Source organism: Macaca thibetana, chromosome 17 (assembly GCF_024542745.1).
Source record: "Macaca thibetana thibetana isolate TM-01 chromosome 17, ASM2454274v1, whole genome shotgun sequence".
In the NCBI taxonomy this organism is placed as follows: domain Eukaryota; kingdom Metazoa; phylum Chordata; class Mammalia; order Primates; family Cercopithecidae; genus Macaca; species Macaca thibetana.
The window spans coordinates 14,067,490-14,083,846 of record NC_065594.1 but is presented as its reverse complement, the minus strand read 5'-3'; the positions used below and the strand labels follow the sequence as shown (position 1 = coordinate 14,083,846).

General features: G+C 33.2%; 1 protein-coding gene across 5 annotated transcripts in view; it reads right to left on the bottom strand.

Annotated features, from left to right (window-relative positions):
- The window catches only part of NBEA (neurobeachin), a 726,287-nt gene that overhangs the window by 570,661 nt on the left and 139,269 nt on the right, over window positions 1-16,357 (bottom strand). For all 5 annotated transcript variants that reach the window (XM_050766029.1, XM_050766031.1, XM_050766030.1 and 2 more), the window contains exon 11: window positions 581-689. In XM_050766029.1, coding sequence (XP_050621986.1) covers window positions 581-689 — 109 coding nt within the window. The remainder of the gene's footprint in view (window positions 1-580; window positions 690-16,357) is intronic.

Below are 16,357 nucleotides of genomic sequence, written 5' to 3'. Positions count from 1 at the left end.
TACAGTACTCCCTCCTTATCCCGAGGCGATAGTTCCAAGACCCCTAGTGGATGATGTACACGATTTTCGGTCTGAGAACTGAGATAGCTACTAAATGACTAATAGGGAGACAGTGTATACAGCATGAAAAAGCTGAACAAAAGGAAGATTCATGTCCAGGGCTTGTTAAAGAGGGACAGCATGAGATTTCATCACTCTACTCAGAACAGCACACAATTTAAAAGTTATAAATTGTTTATTCCATTTGATATTTTTGAACCACAGTTGACCATGGGTAAGTGACACCTTAGAAAGCGAGAGTAGAAATAAGGGTGTACTACTATAGAAAACCTTAAGAGAAATGATACTTATTGCTTGAATATAGATGTACGTTTTTTCTTTACTTTTTTTAATTTAAATTTTCTTAATTACACTTCCGATACCCAGTTAATTCCATGTCTACACTGAAATCTCAGACGTTTGGGAATTAGCAAATAGTATAAGTCAATGGAAAGTGAAATTATAGAAAAAATATAATTAGTGGTTGTCAGCTGTCCAACTGTGAAGCTACACAATAAAACCATCAACACATATCACTTACCTTTTCAAGTAAGTAGCCAATGACTAAAAAGCCTTTTCCACCCAGCATCTGTTCTTGCATGGCTACTGAACTTTTAAGTAGTTCAACCAGGAATGCCAAAAGAGTAGCACTGCATGTAAAGTACAGACATCATTATGTAATCATCACATGTTTATTATAAATACAGCATTCCATTTCAGTATTTTATTATGCCAAAAGATAATAACCATATTCAAATCTAATTTCTATTTTACTGACAATGACTATTATGCCTTATATATGAAAGAATATATTTCCTCATAAGCATGAGAAAACTAGTGTTGTTCTTTACAAATTAAATATAATAAACTGAATCATAACTGTGTAGATTAAACATCAAAGTTTATTTCTACATATATTTATATGTCTGGCTTCAAGTAAACCTAAGAAACATACACATATCATTTTCCATAATAAAGACTATTCTTTTGAATAACAAGCTATTGTAGAAAATTTTAAATGTATATTTAAAATTTTAAATATAGATGCAATATTGCTTTGTAAGAACAAGTCCTATTTTTAAATAAACTTTTCATTTAGAACTATTCTTCAAAAACACTTGGCTAAAAAAAATCCAGAGAAATATGTAACATGTCACTTATGTCCAGGTATGCCCTAAGAAAAGCTCATGAGAGCAAATAAATTATTTATATAATATTGAAATGAAAAGTGACAATTATGCAATACATAAACAAATACATAAAAGCAGATGAAGAGGTGTCAGACAAAGATTAAGCACTTGATTTGTCTTTGGAATGAATGAAGAAATAAAACAAAAAGAAATGATTGCATTGAATTAAGCTTTGATAATGCATTACTTCACAGTTACATATAATGATTTTAACCAGCAACACTGATACATGAATATAGTATTCTGAATAATAGAAATACATATTCCTTCATTGTATATGCTTAATGTAGCTCATAATAAATTGTTATATACCAGATTTTATCAAGAATTAAAATAGTATCAATTACAATGTTTTATAATATACCCTAAATTACCTATTTATATTCATAAGAAAGGGTAAAACCACACATTTCTAAACATATTTTAAATGCAGGAAGTACTCATTTTTACAAGTGATTCAGACAATTTGGTAATAAGGAAAACTTGAAAATTATTAAAGCCCAAAAGGAATCTGAAGTTATTCTAATTTTTGAATTATTCTAGCTCTTCCAGTTTCAATAGGGATAATACATTTTTCTCCTAATGTGGCTACTTTTGTTCAAATTAGAAATGTTCTCATAACAAGAACCAACAGCAAAATTACCATTATCATTATTATAAAAATTGATAGTTTAATGAATTACATATCAGCTAGACAAAATAGAGTATCTAGAAATAAAGTACTTTGTTACAGGAAATTAAAAGTCAATTATATTAACTGACCCTATATCCTTAAACCACAAAAAAAATGTAAACTATCACAAATCAATGATATTCTTTTACTTTGTCCTTAAGCCAAAGATAGACACTTGCAAGAAAAATACAACTACCAAGGAATCTCTTGGGATTTTAAAAAATGTTTCTGTAAAGAAGCACAGCTATTAAACAATCTAGTCCATTTTAAATGAACTGAATAGTCAAGGCCACTTCACAAATAATTGCTAAGTACTGTATTACACATAACACATCTGCCTAGATGTTTAAAAAGAATAAAGAAAACTATGCATAGAGATTACAAAATTTCCTAATCTGTTCGTAGAATTCTTACATACACCGAAGTTAGTGATTTAGTGGGAAAATGGATTCCTAAACATGAGCACTGCCAAAAAGAAAGACTAGAAATGCCTCACAATGGTCCCTATGATCCATGAAAAAAGGCAAAAAAGTATTTCTTACAGTAAATCGCCCTACTATATAGAACCATATAAAATTGCAAGGATGACATGGATTTTCTCATTCTTTTATGTCAGAATAACTACTCATTCTCAAACATCTAATGAGTTACCTCAGACCTCTAAACACAGTGTAGTTCCATTACAAAAACAGAAATATTAATATTATTCCAAAATATTAACACAGGACTCTGCTATCCATAAAGTGTTAATTTCACTTCAATATTAACCAGGACACCAATTGAAATGTCAATTGCATTCACTAACAAAAGTAGTTTCAATTTATACCTAAAACCCAATGCAATAGCAATACCACATCTTTGCAAAAAAAAAAAAAAATCGTTACAATAAGGTATAATTGACATGGTGGACGTAATAGTAAATAGATGGCCATCTTCGAAGAGGTACAATTTCAAACATAATTTAACAAACTTACCAGTAACTAAAATGCATCGGATTGTTGCAGGGCTCACAATAAACTTGCAAAATTCTGTGTACTGCCATACAAAATTTCTCTCCATTCTTGCCTATTTCCAACTCCCCTAGATACAAAGGCAAATATAAAGGATACTTCAGCCCATTCCTATATCTCCTACATACCACTTCCTGTCTAGAACACATCAGTTCATCTGTAGAGGATCTAAATATATACTATAGGATAAACCAAAAAGCAAGTATCTGAGTCAGCCAGAACTAATACAACATAGAACATTCTCTTGAAAAGTATAGCAATACCTGGGAACAGATTTTCAGAGGAGTATTTTACTTCACAGACCAAAAGTATGCTGATTATTATGTCATGATATATAATTGCTAAACTTTTCAACAGACAGTACCATAACACATGTTCTATAAGTAGCAATTCTACTTCAGGAATGGATATGAGTTTGTAATCCTGTATCTTTTTGAGGGAAATGATGCTAATAACCTAGTGGGTGTTTTTTCTTAAAAATAATTACCATCTTGTAATTCTTAATAAGCTTCATTTAAGTTAGAAAATAATATTTATTTCAAGTATCAGATTCTAAAGGGCTAGACCATGGGAAAAAATGAAAGAAATAGTATAATAATACCTCTTATAAATTAGCATATTTATTATTTCTCCAGAGCTTGTTGGCCTTTATTGATAAAGAATACAACAACAGTCTTGGCCCACAAATACCTGAGAATATTTATTAACTATGTATAAACATAACTAATTTGTTTATAATAAAAATATATATATTTCTATTTCATTAAAATTTAAATATGAATTTTGACTTATTTTACTATAACTTTATCCATTTCAATTTGTATTTAACTTTTTTAATAACTAATGTAGATAACTCATGTAATGTGATCCATAAAGTTTCATTATATTTCAGGTGCTTATATTATTTAGAATTCAATATATCATAAAGATACACCTAATTCATAACTAAAATGATTAAGAGTGAATATATAAACCTAAGTTCTGTTCAAAGGTAGCTCTCTGAAGACATAAACTGGCTATTCAATTTGGTCTTTACTGAAAAAACTAAGTACCACAACTAGATTGGCTTTTTAAATAACCATCTTTTTATTAAGAAGACTGGAAATACCTTCCATAAAAAGTAAAGATTCCCCCTAAAATCTAATACGTCCTCCCCTTATAAAAGAATGTTGCAAAGTAATTGATTAAGTAGATTAAGTCCCAAATCAGATTTACAGTATCAATAAGGGGGAAAAAATCTTTGGACATTTTCAAAAGGTTTCATCTTTTAAGCCGACTTTAGGACTGAATTACAGTGAAATATTTTAAAAGATGATTACAATTATGTAAAATATTTAATATTATATTTCTATAGTATTTCTCTCACTACATAACTCCTCCTAAATTAGAGTGATCACAGCAGAAATAATTGATTTCATTGTATGTTAATCAATTCAAGTCCACACCCAAGACAATTTCGCATCCAAGATAATTTTCGGTGACACAAAAAAAACTCACAGTAAGTTGTAAGAGCTAATTTCCTTCATAGTTCAACATTAGAAGGGGCAAACCCATATGTTTCTAACTCCAGGTACATTTAGCAGTCACTTTTAGACAACGCCCTCATGAAGATGTGATCTCAGAGAAGACCAATGCCTACACAGGCAGTGAATGCAGTATGAAATAAGGAAAACTGTGAAATGCAACACAATAAAATACAAGGACAGATGGATACATAAGATAGTACACGAAATCACTAAGTCTGCCCCTAGCCGTGAAATCTCTTCTCAGTAATTTCTACCTTTTCCTTCATCCTGATAAAAAGGCAAGGCAGCCTTATAAGTTGAATTGCTACCACTGTCATGGATATTTAAGAGCATTCCTTTGAGGCTCTATTAAAAGTTAGGTTATTACTCATGTCTTCCTTTGTCTTGTCAGAGATTTTTAATTTTATGTTGTATACCGTATCTTATTTCTGACAAATATAGTTTTAAAAAAGTATAAAAAAGTGCTTGAAACATGTCAATTTATCTTCTGAAGAAAACAAAATGTTAAAATTTTCATATGTAAAAAAATACATTCTAAATCTCTTATATTACTATATATTAGTATACAGTATGTAACAAAATTTATATAGTTTGAGAGCAGAACGACTTTTTATTATAAGCTCCTTTCATATATTTACTAAAAGCATTCAAAGGTAAAAGAAATAACTTTCACAGTCTAATAGTACTGCAGTTTAACCCCAACTAACATGCCGCCCCTTACAGTGTACTAAATGTCATAGTCCCTTTATGAAAATGTCCTGGGCATTTTACAAATGACAGCCACCACTATAGTAAATATGGATAGAAGAATGCTTTAGAAATTTAATAATGTAACTTCCTAACCCCTAAGGAGAACTTAAGTTCTAAATTGGAAAGAAAAATTAGAAACAGGTCATAATTACACACGGATGATCTTAACTATTTATGCATACTCTAATGCCCTTCAAGGTCAAAACATGCCACAGCAGGAAAGCCAAATGCCCAGACCTTTATCTTGGTGCTGGCTCCACTTTCACCTAAGCCCCAGCCTATTTAACAGAAACAGGATTAACATACACTAGAAGTGCTGGAATTTGCAAATGCAAGAAAATAAAGATAAACAGCTGACTACACAAAGTTGAAACAATTCTTTAATACTTAGGCTTTACACAGGCCAGGAATTTTCTATTCTTTTAACAGTTAATTTTATTTTTTAAATGGTCATACAATGAAATTTCTTTCTCTCTCTCTTTTTTTTTTTTTTTTTGTGTACCATTTTGAGAATGTTAAATAAATACATAGATTTGTATAACTACCACCACAATCAAAATATAGCCCAGTTCCATCACACCAAAAAATTCACTTGTGCTATCACTTTTCAGCTTTATAGCCGCACCTTCTCAATACCCATAAGCTCTAGTACTTATCCCTTTTCTCTATCACTATATATTTTTACTTTTCAAGAATGTGACACAGATGGAATCACACAGTCTGTAACCTTCTGAGTCTCCCTTTGTAAGCTCAGCATATTGCCTCTGAGAGGCATCCAAGTAAGTACATATATCGAGTCCATTCTTTTTAGTTGATGAGTAGTATTCCATTGTATTAATGGATGTTCCACAGTTTGTATACCCATTCATTTGTAAAGGCATTTGGGTTGTGGAATAGCAATTGTGAATAAGGCTACTATAAACATTCACATAAAGGCTTTTATGTGAACATGATTTTCATTCATTTCTCATAAATAAATGCCCAGGAGTAGAAAGGCTAAACTATACAATAAGTGTAAGTTTAACTTTATAATAAACTGCCAAACTATATTTCAGACTGGCTGACCCATTTGGCAATCTCATCAGTAATAGGTTCTAGTTGTTTTGCACACCTTCACCAGTATTTAGCTCAATAGCTATTTTTTATTCTACTAGGTATATAATGGTATCTCATAGTTTTAATTTACATTTCTCTGTTGGTTAATGATGTTGAACATCTTTTCATGAACTATTTTCACATCCTTATATTCTCTTTGGTAAAGTGTCTATTCTTTTGTCCACTTTTAAAAACTGAATTGTAGTCTTACTGTTAAGGATTGAAATTCCTTTATTTATTCTTGACATAAATCCTTTGTCAAATAAGCAATTTGCTGTTATCTTCCTCCAGCCTGTACCGTGTATTTTCATTGCATCTTTAGCATAGCAAAAGTTTTCAACTTAGACAAAGTCAAAATGAAATGTATCCTTTTTTTTTAGTGAATTATGCTTTTGTCATCACAACTAAGAAAGCTTTGCCTACCCTAAGTCCCATAAATTTCCTCATATGTTTCCCATAAAAGTTTTACAGTTTCATGTTTTATATTTAGACTTAGTTTTTTGAGTTAAGTTTCATATAAATTGTGAGGTTTAGGTCAAGGCTCATTTGTCTGGCATGAGATTATCCTTCCTCCATTAGACTACTTTTGCACCTTTGCCAAAAATTAATTGTCCATATATATGTGGGACTATTTCTGGACTCTATTCTGTTCCATTGATTTATGTGTTTGCTAATACCACACTGTCTTCATTATTACAGCTTAAAAGTCAGTCTTAAAGTCAGGTAAGTATAATTCTTCCAACTTTATTCTTTTCCAAAACTGTTTTAACTATTCCAGTTGCTCTGTCATTCAACATAAATTTTAGACTCATCTTGTCTATATTAATGAACATATTCACCTAGGATTTTAATTGTTACTGTGTTACATGTATCTACCAATTTAATGACATCTTTATATACTGAGTCCATGAATATGACATAGCCCTAAACTTATTTAGATCTTTGATTGCTGTCATCAGCAATTTGTAGTTTTCAGCACACACATCCTATACATGTTTCATGAAATTTGTATCTCGGTATTTAAAATTTTTGAGGCTACAGTTAATGGCATTTTTAAATGTGGTTTCACATTGTACACTGTTAATATAAAGAAATATAAGTCATTTTTGTATGAGAACCATGTGTCTTGTGACACTAGTGTGCTAAACATGGCTTACTAGTGCTAGAATTTATGTGTAAGTCATGTTCTTGAGAATTTTTACATAGACAATCATGTCTTCTGTGAAAGCAGATAATTCTATTTTTTCCTTTATAATCTGTATGACTTTCTTTTTCTTACCTTATTGTAGCAGCTACAACTTCTAATTTGGATTAGATCCATGTATGCACAACTCAGGGCTGCATTTCATTAAAAACTTTTATAGGGTTACTTTCTCATGTTCTTCCCTTTCCATGATATCTCTGATAGAAATTCTCAGTTCTGGGGCTCTGCTTTTCAGTTCTCCTGTCTGGGGCTTTAGTTTCTCTGCTCTGCAATGTACTTCTACAAGCCTGTTCACACCGAAGGCCACTGGCAGAAAAGCAGAGAGATTAAAAAGAAAAGGGTGTTTGTCCCACCCTATTAGGACTCAAGCTCTACTGATCAAAGAAAAGCCTCCCTCAGAGTTTTGGCTTCTATAGGCTTCCATTGGTGATAAGACTACATGAGGGCTGGGTCATGACAGAACAAGGTGAAGAAAAGATAAATTAACCAGGCACTCTGTACTAGAACTAGAGGATTTCTCCCAGAGTTGTCTCTCACTAAACCGTGGTGCACAATTTCAGGTTTTCAATTTAATTCATGTTGGGGAAAAATGAAGGGGCAAAAAGTATAGTGAACTCACTTCCAGTTCAAAGGCATTGTGAATTCTGCTCTTATTCCCCACTCTACCTGCTATTATTCACTTTTCAGAGCTCTGAAATAGTGGCTGCATGAATTCTGTCCATGTAAGGTGTTATTCTTGCATTGAGTAGGAGAAACAGGGTAGGGTGTGCTCACTCCACCTTAACCAGAATTGGAACTGAATTTTTTGTTTTCTGACTGACTTAAATGAAACTCTAAGCTAAGATGACTCAAAAAATCCTTCTGAGTCCCCACATTTAGATCTCAACATACTAACTGGACAAACTTATTCAACATGCCCAGATATTGGCATACAGCATCACATCAGTTAAAGTCAGGTTTAATACTGCTATGTCATCACATCTCTAATAGTCGTCAAATCCTTTCACACCAAAAACCTGTAATTCTAACCAAGAACCATTGCAACCCACTAATTTTACCAGCTAAGAAACCAAGTATGCTAGAGACGATGTTTGTTATTAATAATTCCTATGTCATATGCCTACTTCTTGTGTATACAGAAGACATTTCCTAACCCCATTATAGTTAATTATGTGATTAAATCAACTACATGTTATCAGAAATCTCTTGTGGGTTACAACAATAAAAAACCTATGCATAATTCTCTAGTCCCACTCCTCGCCTCCTATGATGAATACTGGCTACTCTGAAATATGATGGTGAAACCCAAAACCTTAGATTGCTGACGAAACTATATTTGATCACAGGAACACTACATAAACCTTCACTGTATAAAGCCACTAAGGTTTCATGGCTAATTTGATATCATATAACCTACATTGACTAATACAACCAGATTTAAAAAAAAAAAAAAAAAAAAAAAAAAAAAAAAAAAAAAGCTTGTATACTACTATGTATTTCAGAGTCCCTACCAGACTAATATCTAATTTTTATTTATCTTTCTTATCAAGTACTCCAGTAAACTTGACTTGAACTATACTGGAAAAGCCAAAATTTTACTAAGTTCTACTAAAAACATCACCTTGCATTTTCCTAAAAAGAAGCTATCTGGGATGCCTCCAGACCATATAGTTTGACAAATCCACATGGCTATGGCTAACTATGGAAGCTGGATTATATTACAATAGCTCAACGACCATAAAAACTGGCAGGCTGTCATCACAGAACCAGAAAACTGAAAGGACTTATCACTTTCTTAAACAACATCTGTCCAAAGTCCCTATATTGAGTTTTCCTAATGATATTAAACCTGTTACCTTTCTTTTGAAGTATGGAATTATTTAGGGTACATTAATGGAGATTCAAAAGGACAAACAATATCCAATTGCTTACTACAGTTTTCTCCTTAATCTCATAGCAGCTTGCTTGCCTCATAGATTGCATTCAGTTTATGGCTGCAATAATATTGGAAGATTTTTCAGCCTCCATAATAGATTCCTGTCTGACATTAACTATGGTAGGTGATAGCTCAGTACCTATCCAAAGTACCAAAATACTGCACCTTTCTAATGCCTGGAAGATAAAAACTCTTCTTCCTCCCTGTGTTACATTACTACTGGTGCCACATACCAACCCCTTTATTCCAAACTCCAGCTATAGAAAACTTGACCACTTGATGAAAACCAACATCATTTAACAAACCTACTTCAAAATCTTCACCTTACCTCTAATGTAAATCAATTATAGTCTACAAGATTCTCTGGCTATACCATTTGTTCCTACATCAGGTAACAAAAAGTTTTATTTTGCTTCTGAATATTCTGTCCATGTGTCTAAAATTGTGTAAAGCGGATTCTCTCTCTAGAGCATATATCCGTTCCTTTCATAAATGTCGACTTTTGGGCTGTAATGTTGATAGATGCCATGACTTCTTTTATGGTTCTGAAGCTGTTCATGATTTTACACAATCATATAATAAGAATTCCTTGCCTACTATTGAAAAAAATCTCCCTGGCATATTATTTTAATGCTACTTTATGACTTACATCATTTACAACTTCCTTCTGCCGTAACTATTATAAAATTCATTGCTGACCAAAAGCTGTATGATGATGTTAATAGTGGCTCATGCTTCAGCCAAAGCTGTAGTCCCTACCACTTCCAAATTCATCCTTTCAATTTTGTGCTGACTGGACTTCTCCAGAGTGTACTCTAAAATTTCCTTACATAAGATAAGGTACCAACTTTAAGGGAAATATTTTTAATATAAATATTTTAATTTTTAAATATAGTTTTAGGCATGAAATCTCTTCCTAGATCAATATCTTGAAGTATTTTCCCTATACTTTTTCCTAGTACTTTATTGTTTCAGCACAAATATTTAATGGTTAAGACCTCAAAAGTACAGACAACTATAATAAAAATAGACAAATGAGACTATATAAAACTAAAAAGCTTCTACGCAGCAAAGAAAACAATCAAAAGAGTGAAGAGACAATTTGCTGAACAGGAGAAAATACCTGCTAACTATTCATCCTACAAGGGACTAATATCCAGCATATACAAGGAACTCAAACAACACAACAATAAAAAAAAAAACCCATTAAAAAGTGGGGTAAGGACATGAATATACATCTCTCAAAAGAAGACACAGAAATTGTCAACAGGTGTATGCAAAATTATTCAACATGACTAAGCATAAGAGGAATGCAAATCTAAACCACAATGAGGCATCGACTTACCCCAGTTAGAATGGCTATTATAAATAGAACAAAAAATAACAGATGCTGGTGAGGATGTGAAGAAAAGGGAACTTTTGCACACTATAAATTAATACAACCACTATGGAAAAGAGTTTGGAGATGTTTCAAAGAGTTAAAATAGAACTACCATTAAACCCAGCAATCCTGCTACTGGGTATTTATCCAAAGGAAAGGAAATCTGTATATCAAAGTGATACATGCACTTACATGTTTATCACAGCACTATTCACAAAAGCAAAGCTATGAAATCAACCTAAGTTTCCATCAACAGGCAAATGGCTAAAGAAAATTTGGCATATATGCACAACAGAGTACTATTCAGCCATGAAAAGAAACGAACTCATGTCATTTTCAGAAACACAGATGGAGGTGGAGGTCATGATGTTAAGTGAAATAAGTCAGGAACAGAAAGATACCACACATTCTCACTCATATGTGGGAGCTAAAAGAATTGATCACATGGAGGTAGAGAGTAGAAAGACAGATACAAAGTATGGGAAGGGTATGTGGGTGGGAGGGAGAATAAACAAAGGTTGGTTAGTGGGTACAAACGTACAGTTAGACGGTTGGTAAAAGTTTTCATGTTTAATAGCAGTGTAGAGTGACTATAGTTTGCAACAATGTAGTGTACATTTCAAAGTAGCTGGAAGAGAAGGCTTAAAATGTTACCAAAATGGAAATGATAAATACTCAAGGTGATGGTAATGACCAAATACCCTGACTTGGCCATTACACATTCTATGAATGTAACGAATATTCACATACACCTATAAATTTGGCAAAGTGTTTTTATCAACAAAATAAATTTTGAAGAAAAGAAAAAAATATGCTTAAAAACAAGATTCACTATTTTATACTCCACAAATTGTTGTTAGATGATATAAAAAAAACTTCTCCTGTTCTTTGCACGTGAATTGGCACAAAAAGTAAAAAATAAAAAAAGTTATGCAAACAAACATTGTTAACATCCTCCAAATTGTTTTCTCAAATGCCTCACACATACTATCATTCCTGCCATATTTGCTACTTGCAAAATGGAGGTAAGCATTTAAAAAAAAAAAAAGCTTGCCCATCTTGAGAGTTATTAATAAATATTTAGATTGAATTTGTTTCTATGAAAAAAAGTTCAAAAAATAATATACGTATTTTATGAAGATAGTTAAATAAATCCATTAACAAAAGCTGTCATATAATATTTAACACCCAGATTCAGAGTACCTTGCCCATTAATAAAGACATTGCAAAGGAATTGTCTCAAGGAGATCAACTTCAACAATATTTTCACCACAAATACCACAGAAAATGCCAAGATAGAATTCAAAAATAATAGCTAGGCTTTGTACAAAAATTAGGCTCTAATAGGCAGATACTCGTAACCCTGATGAGATACACAGCCACCAGAAAAATAGGAATCCTACTACTCCTCCGTGAATTACTGAGGGCGAGGCACGTGAAACTTCCCTCTAGGCCTTCCAGCAGCAAGCCATACTACAAAACATTTATGTATACATATTTCATTCGATGTTTTAAATCATAAAGTAATTGTGTTAAGGCAAACTTTTTAGAGGTATAAAAAGCCCTACTGATAAACTTGGGATGATGAATGCCAGCATCTTTGGTCTGACATTGGATCCTCATTAAAGTTCCACCAAGACTTGCTGGAAGGGATCATACCTGGTCCTCTTCACTACTGCATAAGATACCAAAGGTACCAAGTCCTGTATCCCATTTCCAACTATAAAAATATTTGGCAGCAAATAAATGTATGTGTCTCATACCTGACTTCCACATTGATTTCACAGGAACCAATTAGTGTAAACTTTTTACCCTGTGCTTCCTAATAGTACTCATCTACTAGAACTCCTTATGTTCCTAAACCTATTTAAGTCTGGTCTTCAACTATGTTAAGGATGTGCTACCTAGTGTACTTGGCTGAGTTACAAGGGGTACATGCCAAATACCCAAACTGCTGAGTCAGCTTTACCACCCCAAAGGACAATATATGCCCTCCTCTCCCTGGCAAAAATATTTTCTTCTTCCAACCGAGCCTTATCGTGACCTGCCCTCCAATTTCAGCTTGGACTTCCTGATAAAGAATATCTAGAAATTACATAATTAAAGGCAGAGGTTTTGCTCATAACCTCTTTGTCAGAGGAGATATCAACCTTCTTTTTCTATCAGATAAGTAAGATCCCACTCAAGTCCCTGACTACTATCCTCAATAAAGTTATGTCAAAATGATCCTGCAAAGGACTTCCATGTTTCTAAATGCTGGATCTATTAATAGGCACCCATAGGCCACCAAAGGAGAGATCCTCAATGATACCAATTGAAATAATATGTATGACAGTTGTACTAGGAGGGACAAAAGTTACCTGCATGTTCTAGATATGGAACTAAACAATTTTTAAAATTTTATATGGTACCTGACCCCTACACTCTCTTGAGAAAATAATTTGAAGGTGCCATCTCAGCATCAGGCAACGATTGAAAAGGGAGAATTGTGTTGTTCTAAAAACTACACAGTGGAGAAAGAAACAAGCATCTGTACCCATAGTTTAGAAATGGGTAATATTACCATTATAATGATCTACTACTACTATTTCTTTAGTATGGGTACCCATACTATAGAAAATTTATCATTCAAGCCATGCAGTATGTCTTGACTCTTCCTGTAGAAAAAGTATAAAACGACCATGAACTAAGTGAAAATAAATAGTTGCAAAAGGGCTCCCATCCCATGAGAGAAGTAAAATTTTAGGGAAAGTTTTGGAATAGGTTAATAGTGAGGGACCTAGCCTACTTTCTAGATAAAATATAACAAACATGATGGACTATTTTCTATTATTTCTATGTAGCTTAATAAATGATTTTATTCTAACCAGCAAATGAGGAATATGTGCTTTCTTAGGTAAAAAGATACCATCCATGCATTCTATATGGGACAAAATAGCCACATTTTTATTAGTATACTATCCACACATTTATTAGTAGTATACTAAGAAAAAAATTGCCAGACTACAGCAGACCAAAACTTGAGACCTATATTCTTTACCACTGAGTTTTAAATAAAATACTTTCTCTTTAAAGCTTACATTGTTGGATTCTGGTTTATTGAATGAATATGTATGTTTCTATCTTTTAACAGTTAATGGTATCTCCAGGTTATATAACCTGTTACTTTATATTAACAGTTGTTTTATGGTTCTATTCCCATTCTCTTGTTTTCTGTATTTTTGTAACCATTACATTTTTAATTTTTACTTTCTCCAGTAAATCCAAAAGAAGGCACATATACTATTTTTAATTCAATGAGAAGTTATCAGAAGGAATTAGAAAAGCATTCTTTATTGTTTCCCACACCTGATTTTGTAACAGAATATTCTACAATGCCTGGCAAAAATATAGACTTTGGCCATCATCTCTAAATTCTGATAGTATTGTCTTGACGTCAGTCTTACGGTATTCTGCTATTTCATACAGGATCATTTTGCACCCTAATTTTTACCAAAATTTTCTTCTAAATTCCTACTAGTAGGTTTTTTTGTTTGTTTGTTTGTTTGTTTGTTTTGTTTTGTTTTGTTTTGTTTTTAAGACAGAATCTCGCTCTGTCACCAGGCTGGAGTGCAGTAGTGCGATCTCGGCTCACTGCAACCTCCGCCTCCCGGGTTCAAACAAACCTCCTGCCTCAGCCTTCCGAGTAGCTAGGACTACAGGCATGTGCCACCACACCTGGCTAATTTTTACATTTTTAGTAGAGAGGGGGTTTCACCATGTTGGCCAGGATGCTCTCGATCTCTTGACCTCGTGATCTGCCCACCTCGGCCTCCCAAAGTTTTATAAGTCTGCTTGCCTCAAGTCTTCAGGATATCGGTTTCCTTCCTGTGCACCATAATACTTTTTCATTAAGTCCCATGGGAGATTGTATTATTATTCCCAATTATTGACTTTTCCATCTCAATAATAAGATTATAAATGCTTGCCTATGGCCAAAAGACTTACATTCCACTCCCACTTCCAGGACATATATTTTACAACCAAATCCCCTCACTAAATTTGGGCTTGGTTGGTCATTCTTTGGCTAGTAGATTGAATATGACATTCATCTCATTTGACCAGAAGCTACAAGAGCAATTATACTGTTTGACTGAGATTCTTGCACTTCTTTGACACAGGAAAAACATATTCCATATCACAGCTAATCTTTCAATCTAGGACCCAGAATGAGAAGACACAGGGAACACAGCACAACCAGTTATGAACAATTAACTTCTGTTGTTTTACGAGGCTACCAGATTTTGAGGTTGTTTGTTACCATAGCTATAATTAGTAAATGCTGGATAATATAAGTTCTATACTGATAGGTTTCTCTGTGCTGATTATTAAACAAGATCTGTACAACCAGGGTATTGGCCAACAAATAATTGGTCATTTGGTATACAGATTGCCTATGGTTCTTCTTATTGTCCACTTGCATGACAGCAGACACTCCATCTCTGTTCTGAAGCTGAAAGCTGGATTTAAGCGCACAGAAACCTTCCCCTTTATTTAGCAGGTAGTAAGACTCCAAGACACCTTAAATGAGGTATTCTGTTAAATCCCCTCCCTAATTTACTGACATTATAAATCCAAGAACTGCAGAAAACCATGTTCCCAACCATACACTGTTGCTGAGGCTGTCCCTATTTGTAGCACCTTTTATTCATAAATACATGTTCTAGAATGTCCCTGCTAGCATTTTCCACTCTTTGTCCTTATTGCTATATATAGGAATTCGGGTTTGGAAAAACTATCAAGAAATGTGACTAGAAGAGAGAAGTAAGCATGACCAAATCAGATGCTGACTTTGTTCTGAGGCAACAGGAAACCAATGAATGACCACAGATGTAAATAATTAGATTCGTATTTTAGAAAGATAACTCTTCTAGCCATTGAAAATTACTGGAAAAGGGCAACAGCAATTACTGGATATATACTAGCTGAAGTAATTAATAATGGGAACCTAAACTAAGGCAGTAGCAATATGGATGGAGAGGAAAGGGTAGCTTTGTGAGGTATTTAAGGAATAATATCAATAGCTTATCATGATAGATTGTATGTGACAGATATAGGAACAGCTAATATTTTAATTATTCAAAGGGAGGAAAGTAACTGATGAGTTCTCTTGGGGTTCTAATTTAAGAGACTACCTGGAGACAATGTTCCTCAGTAACATTAGAAAATCAAAAGCAATAGAAATTGGGTAAAGAAGAAGTTTATGAATTTTTATGTGAGTCATGTTAAGTTTGAGATATTTTCCACATGGAAATATGGCACCAATGGTTTATGTGTATAAGCCTAAATTGAAGGCAAGCTAGAGATAAAGCACTGGAAGTTACCAGCCTAGGTAACAAGACTGTGAACTTAAAAATTTGAGTAGAATTAGAAATAAAAACCAATAAAATTATAATACTAAATTAACTAGAATGTCTTTAGTATGCTTTACTAAATCTTTTCTTGAAAATTTCATTCATTACGTGTTATGGTCATCACATCTCACCCCTGGATGGAAAAAGAAGAGGGTTTAAA